The 19,794-nt window shown below is 41.9% G+C and overlaps 1 protein-coding gene across 2 annotated transcripts in view; it reads right to left on the bottom strand.

The window, feature by feature from the left end:
- LOC134348350 (sperm-associated antigen 16 protein) overlaps window positions 1-19,794 on the bottom strand; it is an 856,325-nt gene that overhangs the window by 831,208 nt on the left and 5,323 nt on the right. For both annotated transcript variants that reach the window (XM_063051565.1, XM_063051566.1), the window contains exon 2: window positions 4,076-4,122. In XM_063051565.1, coding sequence (XP_062907635.1) covers window positions 4,076-4,122 — 47 coding nt within the window. The remainder of the gene's footprint in view (window positions 1-4,075; window positions 4,123-19,794) is intronic.

Below are 19,794 nucleotides of genomic sequence, written 5' to 3'. Positions count from 1 at the left end.
TAATTCATTTCTTAAATTAGGCTTGAAACCCTCAGCTGCCTCCCTTGGTACTGAGCACCACCCCCCTAGAAACTTCCACTGATGAGAAGTGATAAAAAAGTAGGTGGGGGGAAAGGAGGAAAAACTGTAAGGTGATAGGTGAAACCTTGTGATTCTTCATCCCCTCACCCTACTTTCTTACTCTGACTTCTCATCTTTTTTTCTCCAGTCCATTTGGAGAGTCTCAGCCTGAAACATCGACTATTCATTCTTTTCCATAGATGCTGCCTGACCTGCTGAGTTCCTTCCATACTTTGTGTATGTTGCTTGGATTTCCAGCATCTGCAGATTTTCTCCTGTTTGTGAAAGGTTCTCAAAAATCCTAATACGTTTTAAAAATATATAAAGGGAAAGAAGGTAAAAAAGGTAAATTTTCATTCCATTAGAAATCAAGATTAGAAACCCATGCATGAAAGCTGAAGATTTATACAGAAATTCTAAATGAATAATTGTCTTCATATGAAAGTCGCTGCAGATGAAGAATATTAAGTACAGAAATGATAAAGAAGCAGAGACAGTATATTTAGAAGCAGATTAAATCTAAGGGACAACATAAAGCAGCACAAAACTATCAATAATTTTTATCTTAACAGTAGAGGCTACGCTTAAGAAGACTGCTCTAAAAGATTTGATGCTGATGGTGCAAACACGAGGAACTCAGCAGATGCTGGAAATTCAAGCAACACACACAAAATGCAGGTGGAATGCAGCAGGCCAGACAGCATCCATAGGAAGAAGCACAGTCGATGTTTCGGGCCAAGACCCTTCGCCAGGACTAACTGAAAGAAGAGATAGTTAGAGATTTGAAAGTGGGAGGGGGAGGGGGAGATCTGAAATGATAGGAGAAGATAGGAAGGGGAGGGATGGAGCTAAGAGCTGGAAAGTTGATTGGCAAAAGGGATACAAGGCTGGAGAAGGGAGAGGCTCATAGGACGGGAGGCCTAGGGAGAAAGAAAAGGGGAGGGAAGCGCCAGAGGAAGATGGAGAGCAGGCAAGGATCATGATCGAGGGGTAAATAAGAGGAGGTATCAGCGAGTTTTCGCTGTGCCTCAGCAAGGTAGAGGTCAGTACGCCGGACAACAACAGCGCCCCCCTTATCAGCGGATTTTATAGTAAGGTGTGTTGGCGCATGGCCAAGTGGTTAAGGCGTTTGTCTAGTGATTTGAAGGTCCCTAGTTCGAGCCTTGGCTGAGGCAGCATGTGTGTCCTTGAGCAAGGCACTGAACCACACATTTCTCTGCAACGACACCGGTGCCAAGCTGTATGGGTCCTAATGCCCTTCCCTTGGGCAACATCGGTGGCGTGGAGAGGGGAGGCTTGCAGCATGGGCAACTGCTGGTCTTCCATACAACCTTGCCCAAGCCTGCGCCCTGGAAACTTTCCAGGCGCAATTCATGGTCCATGAGACTAACCGATGCCTATTATAGTAAGGTTAGATCATGACCCCACCAAGGAGTACCAGGCCATTGTCTCCCACACCATCACCAATCTTATCAGCTCTGGGGATCTCCCATCTACTGCCACTAACCTCATAGCTCCCACACCCCGCACTTCCCGTTTCTACCTCCTACCCAAGATCTACAAACCTGCCTGTCCAGGTAGACCCATTGTCTCAGCTTGCTCCTACCCCACCAAACTCATTTCTGCATACCTCGACACTGTTTTATCCCCACTTGTTCAATCCCTTCCCTCCTATGTTCATGACACTTCTCACGCTCTGGATTTTTTCAATGATTTTAAGTTCCCTGGCCCCCACCGCCTTATTTTCACCATGGATGTCCAGTCCCAATATACTTCCATCGCCCACCAGGAAGGTCTCAAAGCTCTCTGCTTCTTTTTGGATTCCTGACCCAACCAGTTCTCCTCTACCACCACTCTCCTCTGTTTAGCGGAATTAGTCCTTACTCTTAATAATTTCTCCTTTGGCTCCTCCCACTTCCTCTAAACTAAAGGTGTAGCCATGGGCACCCGTATGGGTCCCAGCTATGCCTGCCTTTTAGTTGGTTTTGTGGAACACTCCATGTTCCAAGCCTATACTGGTATCCGTCCCTCACTTTTCCTTCGCTACATCGACGACTGCATTGGCGCTGCTTCCTGCATGCATGCTGAGCTCCTTGACTTCATTCACTTTGCCTCCAACTTTCACCCTGCCCTCAAATTTACCTGGTCCATTTCCGACACCTCCCTCCCCTTTCTTGATTTTTCTGTCTCTATCTCTGATGACAGCTTATCTACCGATGTCTCCTATAAGCCTACGGACTCTCACAGCTACCTGGACTATTCCTCTTCCCACCCTGTCTCTTGCAAAAATGCCATCTCCTTCTCGCAATTCCTCCATCTCTGCCACATCTGCTTTCAGGATGAGGCCTTTCATTCCAGGACGAAGGAGATGTCTTCCTTTTTTAAAGAAAGGGGCTTCCCTTCCTCCACCATCAACTCTGCTCTCAAACACATCTCTCCCATTTCACACACATCTGCTCTGACCCCATCCTCCCACCACCCCACTAGGGATAGGGTTCTTCTTGTTCTCACCTACCACCCCACCAGCCTCCGGGTCCAACATATCATTCTCCGTAACTTCTGCCACCTCCAACGGGATCCCACCACTAAGCACATCTTTCCCTCCCCATCCCCGCTTTCCGCAGGGATCGCTCCCTACGCGACTCCCTTGTCCATTCGTCCCCCCCATCCCTCCCCACAGATCTCCCTCCCGGCACTTATCCTTGTAAGCAGAACAAGTGCTACACGTGCCCTTACACTTCCTCCCTCACCACCATTCAGGGCCCCAGACAGTCCTTCCAGGTGAGGCAACACTTCACCTGTGAGTTGGCTGGTGTGATATACTGTGTCCGGTGCTCCTGATGCGGCCTTCTATATATTGGCGAGACCCGACGCAGACTGGGAGACCATTTCGCTGAACACCTACGCACTGTCCGCCAGAGAAAGCAGGATCTCCCAGTGGCCACACATTTTAATTCCACGTCCCATTCCCATTCTGATATGTCTATCCATGACCTCCTCTACTGTCAAGATGAAGCCACACTCAGGTTGGAGGAACAACACCTTATATGCTGTCTGGGTAGCCGCCAACCTGTTGGCATGAACATTGACTTCTCCAACTTCTGTTAACGCCCCTCCTCCCGTTCTTACCCCACCCCTTATTTATTTATTTATTGATTATTTTTCTCTGTCTGTCCCTCTCACAATAACTCCTTGCCTGCTCTCCATCTTCCTCTGGCACTCCCCTCCCCCTTTCTTTCTCCCTAGGCCTCCCGTCCCATGATCCTCTTCCTTCTCCAGCCTTGTATTCCTTTTGCCAATCAACTTTCCAGCTCTTACCTCCATCCCTCCCCCTTCTGTCTTCTCCTATCATTTCGGATCTCCCCCTCCTCCTCCCACTTTCAAATCTCTTACTATCTCTTCTTTCAGTTAGTCCTGACGAAAGGCCTCGGCCCGAAACGTCAACTGTGCTTCTTCCTATGGATGCCGCCTGGCCTGCTGCGTTCCACCAGCATTATGTGTGTGATGCTGATGGTATTTCCTTTGGGGACTGCCATCTTTACTCCCTCTGCTACTCAGCGCATTTTCAACTTCCAAGTCTGTGCACTGCAAATGGAAGTCAGTCAGGCACAGGGATGCATGATCTGACACTCCACTGCTAAACTTAGCATTAAACAGAGTGGCAGTTCTTGCTTGTTCTGAGCTAAGAGGACAGAAACACTCTGAATTCCTCAGCTTTGGGCCAACAACATTGTTCATTTGAATCAGGTTGCGGAACTTCATAAAAAGGGGAATTTTGTGTTTTTCTTGTTTGATTGCTCTTTATTTACAAAAAATTGGTAATACTTAATTAAAATTTATATCCACACATATTTTCTTTATTTAAATCTTTTAAGCTGCTAAACTTTGAAAATCATAAGTGTTTAAAAACTCAGAAGTATGCATTTATGGACATTGTGGTGTGTCCTTAATAATCAAAATTAAACAAGTTTATATTGAAGGAGATTTGATTTATCTTCCAAAAAATATACAATACCTCTTCATATTGGTAACCATCTTCAGGTTCTTCCGTAACAGTCACCTCTAAAGTATGGGTGAAGTTAAGCAACATCTGCAATATTATTTCAACAGGACATAAAGATCTTTTGAAAAGTTAACTGAATGTTTAAAATCCAGAGAAGCATCTTTGGCAACAGTAACAGATCTATACTATTACCTTCCTTATTACTATTGGACATTGTAAAAAAGTTCAAACCTAATTAAAAGGAAAATTAAGTTCAACAAAATAGATGATTAAGTGGGCTGATGGTATCAACAGTGTTACAAAAGACTTACTCACTTTACCTACAAGAGCTGCTTATTTCCCAAGATATTACAGTAGTTAGCATGAATAAAATACATCACTACACAGAACCAATAACTTTCGGTAAGATGGATGAGAAATTTGTTATAGCACTTGTTACTTGGTATTGCTACAGGCAGCAAGCATAAAGGAAACATAACGGGCCAAATCAAGCTGATTAGCAGCCAGCAGCTCAAGAGGGAACCACCAGCTGTCAGCTGCTAGTAACACAGATCACCTTCAACTCCTGTGAATGTTCATCCAAAACCCAAAAGGAGCTGGAGGTCAAATGGCAATGCAACTGGCCTCCTGTTCTGCTGCTGAACTCAGCATTAAGACAGCTGTAGAGTAGTGGCAATCTCAGAAGTTTAGATGCAAAGTGCTAGCATTTCAAATTGTTCTTATTTTCTAAGAGAAAATTTATGTTTTTAATTCTCCTATTAAATTTACCTTAAATTTACACAATTCTAAAGCAGTGACAGCAGTGAATTGTCACTGTGTTCTTGCAGCAGGGCACAAATTATATCTCCCGAAGCCTTTTTACCCCTTGGAACCCACTCCCTTGAATATCTCTCACATCCAAGAGACTGAGTCCAGCACAATCCCAATAAGACCTTGAAAGCTCAAGCAGTCAGTGTAAGATTTAAAATTCAGTATCAGGTTTAGGTCATGAAAGTGTTGTTTTGTGGCAGGAGTACAGTGCAAACATAAAAACATTACTACAAAACATAAAAGTGCAAGAGACCAAAATGGTGAGGTACTGTTCATGGACCATTCAGAAATCCAATGGTGGAAGGGAAGAAACTGTTGTTAACACATTGAGTGTGCATCTTCAAGCTCCTACACTCTACCTCCTCCTTGACCATAATAATGAGAAGAGGGTATGTCCTTGGTGGTGGGAGTCCTTTTTGACAGATGACAGCCATGTTCAAGCAAATTTATATGACTTACCTGCATCCACAGAGCAGTTTGCTTGTCTTTCAATGTTGTATCTTCACTAAAATAAGGTCAGCTTATATAAAGTAAATTAGCTTTGAGCAATATTAAAATCCTATTCATTTTTGGCGTTAAATATACCTTCTCATTATGCTTCATAACAAAGCCTGATAGTATTTGCCTTGTTACTTAACTCCATGCAGGATTGGTTGGTTGCCAAATAACAATCAAGAGTTTTCCTTCTTTATTCCAAAGATGCCATATACAGTATATTGCATATGAATTAAAACTGTCAGGATCATTCAGTTCAACCAGTTCTTCTTGATCCTTAGCCTTTTTTTAGGTTCTTCTGTTTCTAGTTTTCTCAGAATGATGTTCTATTCATTTATTCCCCTCAATTTTGCAAACTTTGATGAAGTTCCTCCCTCAGCCTTCTATTTTTCAGCTAGGAATAAAGCCATCTTATCTAATCTCTCCTTATTACTGCAGCATTCCTTTCAATGCAAAAAGAAGTACAAATGTGATCAAAGGGAAGCATTTTGACCAATTGCTCCCCTGTGAAGTGCTCTGAGACATTCAAACATTAAGAGGCATCTGGACAGTGATAATGCATACATCTGAAAGCATTTCAAGGACTGCACACCACTGTGGACTTCAAGAGGAAATGCAGCAGTACAGCTAAGATTGCCACTTAGCTCCCGGATGAGCTAGAAGTTTTTTTTTATGCTCAATTCAAGGTTGATAGGACTGAACCCCTAGGAGAGCTGCCGACGAGACGTGCACCTTGGTCATCTGCAAGGCTGAGGTACGTAGAACATTCCAACGTGTCAACCTCTGCAAGGCAGCGGGGTGGGACAGCATCCCAGGGCGCTTCCTTAAAGTGTGTGCTGAACAGCTGGCTGGTGTGTTTGCAGACATTTTTAATCTCTTCCTCTCCCAGTGTGTAGTGCCCTCCTGTTTCAAATTCATCATTGTCCCTGTACCTAAGAAAGCCAAGGTAGCACACCTGAACGATTGGCACCCTGTTACACTCACCTCAATTATAAGCAAATGCTTTGACAGGCTGGTTAAAGACTACATCTGCAGAATGCTACCACCCCGCTGGACCCCCTGCAATTCGCCTACCAACAGAACCAGTCTACCAATGACACCATAGCCACAGAACTACACACCATCCTCACTCACCTGGAGAAGAGGGATGCATAAGTTAGAAAGCTGTTCCTGGACTCGTTTAGTATTCAACAGCATAATTCCCTCCAGACTGACAGGAAGCTCAAAGACATAGCCCTACACCCCACCTTGTGCAGCTGGATCCTAGACTTCCTATCAGATCGCTGACAGGTGGTAAGAATGGGCACCCTCACCTCTGCCCCTCTACAACACGTGACCCTCAGGATTGTGTTCTGAGTCCCCTTCTCTACTCCCTTTACACCCACAATTGTACTGTCACACACAGCCCCAATCTGCTGATCATATTCGCAAATGACACAACTTTGATCGGCCTTATTTCTAGTGATAATGAGACGGCCTACAGAGGAGAGGTTGACACCCTGACACAGTGGTGCCAGGATAACAACCTCTCCCTCAATGTTCAAAAAACAGAAGAGCTGATTGTGGATGACAGGAGGAACGGAGACAGGCTCAGTCCGATCAACATCAATGGGTCTGCAGCTGAGAGGGTGAGTAATTTCAAGTTCCTCGGTATCACCAATATCGAGGAACTTGAAACCAGTGATCTCACCTGGACTGTTCACACCAGCCTTCGGGCAAAAAATATACTACAACTAAGGAAGTTTGGCATGAGCCCCCAAATCCTCAAGACCTTCCACAGGGGCACCATTGAGAACATACTGACTGGCTGTATCACTGCCCGGTATGGGAACTATACCAACCTTGATCGCTGAGCACTGTAGAGAATGGTACGAACAGCCCAGCACATTTGTGGATGTGAACTTCCCTCCACTGAGGACATTTACAGCAGCAGGTGCAGAAAGAAGGTCTGGAAGATCATCAGGGACTCCAGTCACCCCAACCATAAACTGTTTCAGCTGCTTCCGTCTGGCAAACTCTACTGCAGCATTAAAGTCAGGACCAACAGGCTATGGGACAGCTTCTTTCTACAAGCCATTAGACTTTTAAAATCACAAGTCTGTGTATTGCAATGGAGACATAATGCAAAGATTTTTACTCCTTCATGTTAAGGGATGGATGTAAGATTTAAATAAACTCTAATTTTTTTTCTAATTAATTGACTACAGCTCAGCATTCAACACTACCATTCCCTCGAAACTAATCACTAATCTCCAAGACCTAAGTTCATACCTCCCTGTGCAACTGGATCCTTGTTTTCCTCACTTGCAGACCCCAATCAACACAGACTGGCAAGAATACTGCCTCCAAAATCATCATCAGCACAGGTGCACTACAAGGCTATGTGCTTAATCCCCTGCTCGACTTGCTTTATACCTGTGATTCTGTGGTTAAGTACAATTCCAATACCATATTTAAGTTTGATGATGAAATCACTGTTGTTAGCCAAGGTTAAGGTGGTGATGGATCAGCATATAGAAGGGAGATTGAAAATCTGATTGAATGGTGCTATAATAACAAACTCTCAGTCAACATCTGCAAAAGTAAACAGCTGATAATTGACCGCAGAAGAAAGAAGCCCGAGGTCCATGATACAGTCCTCAGAAGGAGATCAGATATGGAGATGGTCAGTAACTTTACATTTCTTGGCACTATCATATCAGAGGATCTGTCCTGGAGCCAGCACATAAGCACCATTACAAAAAAAGCATGACAGCACCCCTACTTTCTTAGAAGTTTGCACAGATTCAGTATGTCCTCTAAAACTTTCACAAACTTCTATAGATGCTTGGTGGTGATTATCCTGACTGGTTGCATCACAGCCTATTATGGACACACCAATCCCCAGTAACAAAAAACTACAAAAAGTGGTAAATACAGCCCAGTCCATCACAGACAAAGCCCTCCCCATCACTGAACACATAGACAAGGAGTGCTGCCACAAGAAAGCAGCATCAATCATCAAGGACTCCCATTATCCAGGTCATGCTCTCTTCCTGTTACCACCATCTGGCATAGAGTAGAGCAGCCTTAGGTCCCATACCACCAGGTTCAGTAACAGATATTAGCCTAAAACTTTGGTGGTTCTGAACCTGTGTGGGTAACTTCACTCATCTCAACACTGAATTGAACTCCACAACCTATAGACTTACTTTCAATTACTCTACAACTCATATTATCATTATTATTTATTTACATTTTTTTTATTTATTGTTGTCCTAATCTGTCCTCTTTTGCACATTTGATGTTTGTCAGTCTGTTATATAGTTTTTCCCTAAATTCTATTGTATTTCTTCTTCCCACAAGAAAATTAATGTCAAGGCTGTATATGGTGACAAATGTGTACTTTAATAATAAATTTACTTTGAACTTTGAATCATATGTACAAAAGGCATTCTTATTTAAATTGTAGGATTAGTCAGAGTAAGAATGCTATAGACATAAACAGGAACTTTAGCTCTCTGAGACTGCATCATGCGGCTGTTCTTACTTCTACTCACCCCTGCCTCCTTGCCAAAGCATCTCGAGCCACAGCCTTAAACTTCTACACTGGCCAACTCATACAATAGCTGATCCAAAATTACCTCTTCTCGTCAAAACCTCAAACCAAAGTTTCAGTTTCCCACTCAACAATGGCCATTCTGCTTAAAACTCACTTCTTTTTATTGTCCTGAGTGGAATTCACCCATGAGACATTCTGCATAATCACTCAAAGAGTTGAACTGCATGTGCATGTAACGAGAGCTGTATAACTCATCTCCTTCTACCTTAGGCCACAAACTTGTCAATCACCCCTGCTGCGGACACTTTCTGGAGGTCCAAGATCCATATGCTCCACAACCGCTGGACTAAGTGTGTAAATATAGGAGGGGACTATGTTGAAAAATAAATGTGCTAGGTTTTCAAAAAATTGACTCCTTCTACCTTAGGCCACGAACTTATCAATCACCCCTCGTACATTCCTGACTGCTTTTCTCTGAGATTAGATTTATCTTTATAGTGAAGCTTGGGTTCCCTGCTGTGCTTGTACCATCCAATAGTTCTCTATTTAGGTTGTCTTTGGATGTGCTAACCAGTGTTATCCACAACACTGAGAGCCAACAACTAACAATAACTTATTGACAACATATAATAGTGACTTAATCTTGCTATTTGATGCTGAGTATAATTGTAAGCGACATAAAAGCTGTTTAACTTCCCTCTTGGTGTATGTTAAGTTGTCTATGTTTCCCTGCTACATATGAGAGTATCAAATATGAAAGCTTTATGCACCAGCATTTTACCCTTGATATTATGCTTAGAATTAATCCAATCTTATTAGTTATTCTGTCAAACACAAGTATTTTTTCTGATGAAGTTTGGTAATCACTGTAGAACTTAGATAGCAGAATATGAACACGAGATTCTGCAGATGCTGGAAATGCACAGCAACACAGATAAAATACTGGAGGAACTCAGCAGGTCAGGCAGCTTCTATGAAAATGAATAAGTGGACTTCATCCCAATTTAAACATCTTTGAGTATTTTGTTCATTAAGTCACTAGTTATCACAACGTGGTACAGCAGATCAAAAGCAAAACATCACCATATTCAAATAAATGGATTATTTCATCTAACAGAATGCCATATGTTCATTTTATAATAGGAACTTATACACACTACAACTGGATAAGCAACCTAGCAATCACAATTTTTAAAAAAACCTGTAACCATAAACTTTGTTTTGCTCTTTTCCATATTGTTCTGACTAATCACAGCCCTTAGACTACAATGACGATATTTTGTCCCACAACATGAGCCTCAAACCAGTTTGCTAACTTTTTGACTGCTTGAACTATCACAGGCCTTTTCAACTGTTTCTAAATGCCTCTAACAGAGATATATTAAAACTGTTGGCAAATATACATAAAATTAATAAATTATTTAAAAATATATACTTTAAAATATGAACATTAATTCCAGAATAAAATCTGCGTATCTTTTCCATGCAGACTAGTAATCCCATTCAAACTAATGCAGAGTTGGGAGCACCCTTAAACTATTGTTGCCATCCAGCTTTCATAATCAGAACCTGATATTATCTTAAGAAGCACCTCTCAAAATTTGACCTTTAAGTTTTTTTTTAAAGCGGTCACAAGGCAACTGGCTCATCAGAACAAGTAAAAGTTCAAACTTCCTTTAAATAAGATACCATCAGACTTGAAGATATATTGCTTTTCCATTATCCTGCTAGATTTAGACACTATAACTCCCCAACTAACAGTGCAATGGGAGTGCTTTCACTACAAAACCAGTAAGGGTTCAAGGCAGTGGCTCACTATCAATTTACAACAGCTGTGAATGATCAATAAATGGTGATCTTACTACCAATGCCATATACTGCGACTGGATTAAATAATATGTATCCTTTCTGGACTAATCCCCTTAGGCTATGCCAGCGTTTCTGGTACATACTTTATTAATATCTTTTCACAGTACTCTACTAAATTAATAAATTACAACTTTGGTAGACCAAATGCTGATTAGTCGCTGGGAGCTTTGACCAGTGACCAATCGGGATAACGCAAGCTTGAGAGGATGGGATTTTACTCAAGTTCGCTGGCCGAGTATGAAGGGCAGCCACTTGCAGCAGTTTTGTTGGGGCTTTGACCAGCAACCAATGGGCATTTGGGAGTGATTAACAAGAACAAACTAAAGTAAAGCAGGGGCAATTGGAGGGGCCATCGTCGGATTGGACAGTCTCAGAGTGGACATTTTGAGGCTTCAACAAGGAGAGGCTTCAGTCAAACAAAACTAAAACAAAAAGCTGCACGTAGAAGTCCATCCCTCCACACACCTCACTGTTTCTTTGTATTTGTTTAGTTAGGGCAATGTAGAGATGCCAGGCAGGATAGTGCAATGCTCTGTTTGCGGGGTGTGGGAAGGCAGGGAGAACTCTAGTGCCTCTGATGACTACACCTCCAAGAAATGCATCCAGCTGCAGCTTCTAACACTCCACATTAAGGAGTTGGAGCTGGAATTCGATAAACTCTGGATCATTCACGAGGCTGGGGAGGGTGAAAAATAGGGCATATAGAGAGATAGATACACCCAACGCGCAGGACACAGTCAGGGACTGGAAAGAGGTTAAAGAGCCAGGGCAGAGTACCCTTGTGGCCAGCCCCCTCAACAACATGTATATCACTTTGAATACTATTGTGGGGGATGACCTGACCAAGGAAAGTCGCAATGTTTGGGTCACTGGCACTGAGTCTGGCTCTGTAACTCAGAAGGAAAGGGGGGAGAAGAGCGAGCTGTGGTGTTAGGGGATTTGTTAGTGAGGGGAACAGAAAGGAGGTTCTGTGGATGAGAACAAGATTCCCAGATGGTATGTTTCCATACATCTAGGATCGAGTCTTCAGCATTCTTAAGTAGGAGGGTGAACAGCCAAAGATCATGGCCCATGTACGTAACAATGACATGGGTAGGACGAGTGACAAGGTTCTTCAAAGTGAGTTCAGGGAGTTAGATGCTAAGTCAAAGGGCAGCATCTCCAGGGTTGTGATCTCAGGATTGCTACCTGTGCCAAGTGATAGTGAGGACAGAAATAGGAAGATCATACAATTTAACATATGGCTAAGGAGTTGGTGTAGGAGGGAGGGCATAAGATGTTTGGATGATTGGACTGTCTTCCAGGAAAGGTGAGACCTGTACAGAAGAGATGGTTTGTACCTGAACTGGAAGGGGACTAATATACTGGAAGATTTGCAAATGCTGCACAGTGGGGTTTAAACTAGAGTTGCAGGGTGATGGGAACCAGAGTGCCAGACCAGCAAGTGGAGAGGTTGTGGAGGCAGATGTGGTAAGATCTCAGACAAAGTCAGGAATCAAAAGGTTGAGCATGGTGCGGCTAGTGTCCTGAGCTGCATATATTTCAATGCAAGAAGTATCATTGGAAAGGCGGATGAGCTCAGGGCATGGATTAACACTCATGATATTGTAGCTTTTGGTGAGACTTGCTTGCAGGAGGGGCAAGACTGGCAGCTCAATATTCAGGGTTCCATTATTTTAGATGTGACGGAGTGGGAGGGGTTACTTGAGGAAGGATGGCATTACTAGATAGGGAAAATGTCATGGCAGTGCTCCATCAGAACAGACTGGAGAACCTGTCTAGTGAGGCTTTCTGGATGGAACAGGAAAAAGAAAGATATGACCACGTTAATGGAGCTATATTATAAACCACCCAACAATTCATGGGATTTAGAGGAATAAATTTATAGAGCAATCTCAAACTGTTGCAGAAAACATACGGTTGTTATAGTAGATAATTTTAACTTTCCACATATTGATTGGAACTCCCACACTGTAAAAGGACTAGATGAGATAGAGTTCAGCAAATATGTTCAGGAAAGTTTCCTTGATCAGTATGTGGAAGTCCCAACAAGAGTGTGCAATACTGGATCTGTTATCAGGAAATGAGACAGGGTATTGGGACAGGCTGTTTTCTGACAAGGGTGTACTTGGTAAGTGGGAGGCCTTCAAAAGCTAAAGTTTGAGAGTACAAAGCTTGTATGTGCCTGTCAGAATAAAAAGTAAAGGTAACAAGTATAGGGAACCTTGGTTGTCAAGAGATATTGAGGCCCTGGTTAAGAGAAAAAAGGAGGTGCATAGCAGATAGAAGCAGGTAGGAACAAATTAGATACTCATGAAGTATAATAAATGCAAGAGAAACACTTAAGCAAGAAGTCAGGAGAGCTAAAAAAGACATGAAGTTGCTCTAGCAGACAAGGTAAAGGAGAATTCTAAAGGATTTCACAGATATGTTAAGAGCAAAAGGATTGCAAGGGACAAAATTGGTCCTCTGGAAGATCAGTATGGTAATCCATGTGTGGAGTCATAACAGATGGGGGAGATTTTAAATAAAATGTTAGCATATGTATTTACTCAGGAGATGGACACAGAGTCTATAGAAGTAACGCAAAGTCGCATCAACTTTATGGATCCTGTTCTCTAAACCAACATCAGTTAGATATTATGATTGTCTTCGACATTTATTTCCTGTATATGCAAATAATATGGAAGTTGTTATGCATGTATTAACATTCAAACTACTATTGTAATATAAACGCTTTTCAAGCTAGAGTTATTGTGGAGGTTCCAGTACATGGAAACGGAATGTCTTACTATTATCCCCATTTGGCTTTGATCCATTTTCTTCCTATTTCACTGAAAAAATAACAAGAAATCTCTTTGTTACCCTATTTAATAATGATCCTTAACTTTCAGTCATTCCCCCATTTCTGACACTTTCACAACTAAGTACTCAAAGATGTGGGAGAAAAAAAGCTTAAATTATAAAGAGCTATGGAATGTATTGTAAAGTACCTTGAAAAGATGTAGGTAGCTTGATGGATATAAAGATAGTGGTGTTTAAAAATTATCACTGAAAAATATGAAGTGTTGCATTTTTGTACGAAGAGGAGACATAAAACAAAGAGCACAGGTTTAAAAAGGTTGTAAAATCAAATAGATGCAAGTGTCTCTCTGGTCTGAAGAAACCTTCACGATTGTGTCTTATCTATTATAAACCATCATCTCTTGGTCTCCACCCAATCACAATTCTCTCTTTTGTTCTTTACACCACTCCCTTTTCCATATGACATTAACCAGGCTCAATCCTTGCTCTTTGAGTACAGATCAGCTGGTGACCTCAGTCAGCTATTCAAGATAGAAATAAAAAGTATGATGATATCTTTGGAATTCTCTACACATAAGGGTTGTGAGATTCATTTGTTAAGTTTATCTAAAAAATAGATCAATAGCATATTATTGAATGAATGGATATAGGATTAGTGCAATAAATAGTGTTGAAATAGAAGATTATCCATGTTGTTATTGAATAGTGAGGTAAGTGTGGGACACAAATGACTTACAATTACTTCCACTTATATTTTTAAAATATGCCTGATTTCTAATTTTTCCTACTTAAAACGATTATCAGCCTGAAATATTAACTACTATTTCTTTCCAATGATGGATGAGGTGGATGAATTGAAAGTGCAGATTGTTATTAATGATTATGATATAGTTGGGATCACAGAGACATGGCTCCAGGGTGACCAAGGATGGGAGCTCAACGTTCAGGGATATTTAATATTCAGGAGGGATAGACAGGAAGGAAGGGGAGGTGGGGTGGCGTTGCTGGTTAAAGAAGAGATTAACGCAATAGAAACGAAGGACATAAGCCGGGAAGATGTGGAATCAATATGGGTAGAACTGCGTAACACTAAGGGGTAGAAGACGCTGGTGGGAGTTGTGTACAGGCCACCTAACAGTAGTAGTGAGGTCGGAGATGGTATTAAACAGGAAATTAGAAATGTGTGCAATAAAGGAACAGCAGTTATAATGGGTGACTTCAACCTACATGTAGATTGGGTGAACCAAATTGGTAAAGGTGCTGAGGAAGAGGATTTCTTGGAATGTATGCGGGATGGTTTTCTGAACCAACATGTCGAGGAACCAACTAGAGAGCAGGCTACTCTGGACTGGGTTTTGAGCAATGAGGAAGGGTTAATTAGCAATCTTGTCGTGAGAGGCCCCTTGGGTAAGAGTGACCATAATATGGTGGAATTCTTCATTAATATGGAGAGTGACATAGTTAATTCAGAAACAAAGGTTCTGAACTTAAAGAGGGGTAACTTTGAAGGTATGAGACGTGAATTAGCTAAGATAGACTGGCAAATGACACTTAAAGGATTGACGGTGGATATGCAATGGCAAGCATTTAAAGATTGCATGGATGAACTACAACAATTGTTCATCCCAGTTTGGCAAAAGAATAAATCAAGGAAGGTAGTGCACCCGTGGCTGACAAGAGAAATTAGGGATAGTATCAATTCCAAAGAAGAAGCATACAAATTAGCCAGAGAAAGTGGCTCACCTGAGGACTGGGAGAAATTCAGAGTTCAGCAGAGGAGGACAAAGGGCTTAATTAGGAAGGGGAAAAAAGATTATGAGAGAAAACTGGCAGGGAACATAAAAACGGACTGTAAAAGCTTTTATAGATATGTAAAAAGGAAAAGACTGGTAAAGACAAATGTAGGTCCCCTGCAGACAGAAACAGGTGAATTGATTATGGGGAGCAAGGACATGGCAGACCAATTGAATAATTACTTTGGTTCTGTCTTCACTAAGGAGGACATAAATAATCTTCCAGAAATAGTAGGGGACAGAGGGTCCAGTGAGATGGAAGAACTGAGCAAAATACATGTTAGTAGGGAAGAGGTGTTAGGTAAATTGAAGGGATTGAAGGCAGATAAATCCCCACAGCCAGATGGTCTGCATCCTAGAGTGCTTAAGGAAGTAGCCCAAGAAATAGTGGATGCATTAGTGATAATTTGTCAAAACTCGTTAGATTCTGGACTAGTTCCTGAGGATTGGAGGGTGGCTAATGTAACCCCACTTTTTAAAAAAGGAGGGAGAGAGAAACTGGGGAATTATAGACCGGTTAGCCTAACGTCGGTGGTGGGGAAACTGCTGGAGTCAGTTATCAAAGATGTGATAACAGCACATTTGGAAAGCGGTGAAATCATCGGACAAAGTCAGCATGGATTTGTGAAAGGAAAATCATGTCTGATGAATCTCATAGAATTTTTTGAGGATGTAACTAGTAGAGTGGATAGGGGAGAACCAGTGGATGTGGTATATTTGGATTTTCAGAAGGCTTTTGACAAGGTCCCACACAGGAGATTAGTGTGCAAACTTAAAGCACACGGTATTGGGGGTAAGGTATTGATGTGGATGGAGAATTGGTTAGCAGACAGGAAGCAAAGAGTGGGAATAAACGGGACCTTTTCAGAATGGCAGGCAGTGACTAGTGGGGTACCGCAAGGCTCAGTGCTGGGACCCCAGTTGTTTACAATATATATTAATGACTTGGATGAGGGAATTAAATGCAGCATCTCCAAGTTTGCGGATGACACGAAGCTGGGTGGCAGTGTTAGCTGTGAGGAGGATGCTAAGAGGATGCAGAGTGACTTGGATAGGTTGGGTGAGTGGGCAAATTCATGGCAGATGCAATTTAATGTGGATAAATGTGAAGTTATCCACTTTGGTGGCAAAAATAGGAAAACAGATTCTTATCTGAATGGTGGCCGATTAGGAAAAGGGGAGGTGCAACGAGACCTGGGTGTCATTATACACCAGTCATTGAAAGTGGGCATGCAGGTACAGCAGGCGGTGAAAAAGGCAAATGGTATGCTGGCATTTATAGCGAGAGGATTCGAGTACAGGAGCAGGGAGGTACTACTGCAGTTGTACAAGGCCTTGGTGAGACCACAGCTGGAGTATTGTGTGCAGTTTTGGTCCCCTAATCTGAGGAAGGACATCCTTGCGATAGAGGGAGTGCAAAGAAGGTTCACCAGATTGATTCCTGGGATGGCAGGACTTTCATATGAAGAAAGACTGGATGAACTGGGCTTGTACTCACTGGAATTTAGAAGATTGAGGGGGGATCTGATTGCAACGTATAAAATCCTAAAGGGATTGGACAGGCAAGATGCAGGAAGATTGTTCCCGATGTTGGGGAAGTCCAGAACGAGGGGTCACAGTTTGAGGATAAAGGGGAAGCCTTTTAGGACCGAGATAAGGAAAAACTTCTTCACACAGAGAGTGGTGAATCTGTGGAATTCTCTGCCACAGGAAACAGTTGAGGCCAGTTCATTGGCTATATTTAAGAGGGAGTTAGATATGGCCCTTGTGGCTACGGGGATCAGGGGGTATGGAGGGAAGGCTGGGGCGGGGTTCTGAGTTGGATGATCAGCCATGATCATAATAAATGGCGGTTCAGGCTCGAAGGGCCGAATGGCCTACTCCTGCACCTATTTTCTATGTTTTCAAATCTGCTGATTATTTACAGCAGTTTCTGTTTGTTATTTCAGATTTCCAGTTATCTATAGTTTATTACTTATGGAGATCTTGGTGCATATGTACATAGTCTGCTGAAAGTAGTTGAACAGGTTGAAAAGTTATTTCAAAAGCATACAATATCTTAGATTGCATAAATACAGGCATAGAGTACAAGGACAAAAAAAGTTAACCAATAAAAACAATGGCTTGGCTACACTTTATATATTGCAACCAGTCCTGGGCACCACACACTAGTAACAATGGGCTTTGGTAAGGGGAAAGAATACATTTACAAAAAAATTCCATGGATGATGGACATGATTTATGCGACAGACTGGAGAAGCTCAAGTTATTCTGGGAAAAGAGGAGACTGCAAGAAAATCTATTAGAAGTTTTTGAAACCATCTGGGGTCTGACCACAATAGATGGGGAGAAAATATTTCATTTGGTGAAGAAGTCAACAGCTAGGAGATACAGATTGAGGATGAATGGCAGAAAGAGTCAGAAGTGACACAAGGGGAAGTGATTCTAGACAACTAGAAGTTTTATGTGTGGAATGCTCTGCTAGAGTAGTAATGAAAGTAAATTCAGTTGCAGCTGTCAAGAAAAATCTGGATAAGAATATGAAAATAAAGAATTTGCAGAGTAATGAATGGAGCAAGACAGGATGTGGGACTAGCTGCATCACTCTAACATAGAGCCTGTGCTGACTTGACAGGCTGAATAGCCTTCTTTCATGCTTCACTGCACTGATTCTTCAATTCAGAATTTCACTCTCAGGATTTTTATTTTAGATTACTTAGAGCTTCTTGGGAGACTATCCTTTAATGTATGGAAACAGGGGAATTCTAGAGGTTTTGTAGTTCTATAGAATCATGGGTATGAGGATAAACTACATCCGGCTGTGGAGCATTTGCTTTGGGTAATGAGGTTACCATTAACCACAGCTACCTCCAGGTCACCCTTAGGTAAGGTGTAGCACCGGTTAGCCTCCCTACTTGGGTTACAGTGAAGCCACGGAATGCAGGTGGTGGATGAAGCAGAAGGCAAGTTGTGAGTAACACAATCGATGGTTTCTGCTTCTCAGACACTGAGCAGTAGATCCTTTTAATAGGACAATGTTCAGGGTCACCCATCTTGTAAAGACACTGCATCGGAAGCAAGCAAGAGGAAGCTACTTCTTGTATTTTATCCCTAGTACAACCATAGTTAATACATACACAAATGTAAAAGACAACAGCGTAAATGGCAGCCCACTTCCAAATAGTGCTGACACCTCACTCGGTACGGGATATCATGTAAACAGACAGGTGAGCCCAGATCGTCATACCGCTACTGTCTGCAAGAACAAGAGACTGCAAATTGCCACTTGGAATGTTCAAACCCTGCACCAAGCTGGGAAGTTAGAAATGAAGAGGCTGGAAGTCAGCATCCTAGGCCTAAATGAAATAAGATGGAAAGGCACTGGAGTATTCCAATCAGATGACTACAGGATGATATACTCTGGTGGAGATAAACTTGAAAAGGGTGTTGCAATCATCTCAGACAAAGAAACATCCAAGAGCCTGCCTACTGGCATATCTCAGACAGAATGATGCTAATCAAACTAAAAGGAGAACAAAACAACATCTCTATCATCCAAGTGCATGCACCCACAATGGCAAGCTCAGAGGAAGAAATTGATGCCTCTACCACTCCCTAGACAAAGCACTAGAAGAATGCAAATCACAAGAAGCCATCATAGTCATGGGCGACTTCAATGCAAAAGTTGGTGAGGGAAGAGAAGTTCATATTGTTGGAGACCAAGGATTGGGAGAAAGAAATGAAAGAGGAGAAAAGCTTATATCATGGTGTAAAACAAACAATCAGATAATCACCAACACTTGGTTTAAATAACATCCAAGAAGGAAATGGGCATGGAGAAGCCCAGATGGGAACAACAAAAATCAAATCGACTGCATAACAATCAATAACAGACATACTGAAGGAATCCATGGTTGTAGCTGCAAAAGAAACCATCCCATGAAAAGAACGGAAAAGTTAGAAGAAATGGATAACTGAAGATATAATACAATTGATGCATCAAAAACAGACCATCAAACTAAGAGACAGCGAAGAATACAAACAACATGATAAGACAATAAAAAGAAAATGCAGAGACGCTAAAGACAGATGGCTAAATGAGAAATGCTCAGAGATAGAAATGCTACAAACTCATAACTCTGGAACAAAGTTGATGCACAATAAGATTAAAGAACTAACAGGGAAATGACCTTGCTCAGCAAGTGGATGCATCAAGGCAAAAGATAGCAGCTTAATTATGAACAAAGAGGAAATCCTAAACAGATGGACAGAATATATAAAAGAACTTTTTGAAAGACCAAAGAGGAGAAAAACCGAACATAAAGAAGAATCTTGAAGGACCTGGCATTCTAAAATCAGAAATTTGAGCAGCCGTAAATAAAACAAAACATAACAGAGCAACTGATCCAGACAACATC

The sequence above is a fragment of the Mobula hypostoma genome, chromosome 6 (genome assembly GCF_963921235.1).
Source record: "Mobula hypostoma chromosome 6, sMobHyp1.1, whole genome shotgun sequence".
Lineage (NCBI taxonomy): Eukaryota > Metazoa > Chordata > Chondrichthyes > Myliobatiformes > Myliobatidae > Mobula > Mobula hypostoma.
This window is presented reverse-complemented; position numbering and strand designations above follow the sequence as displayed.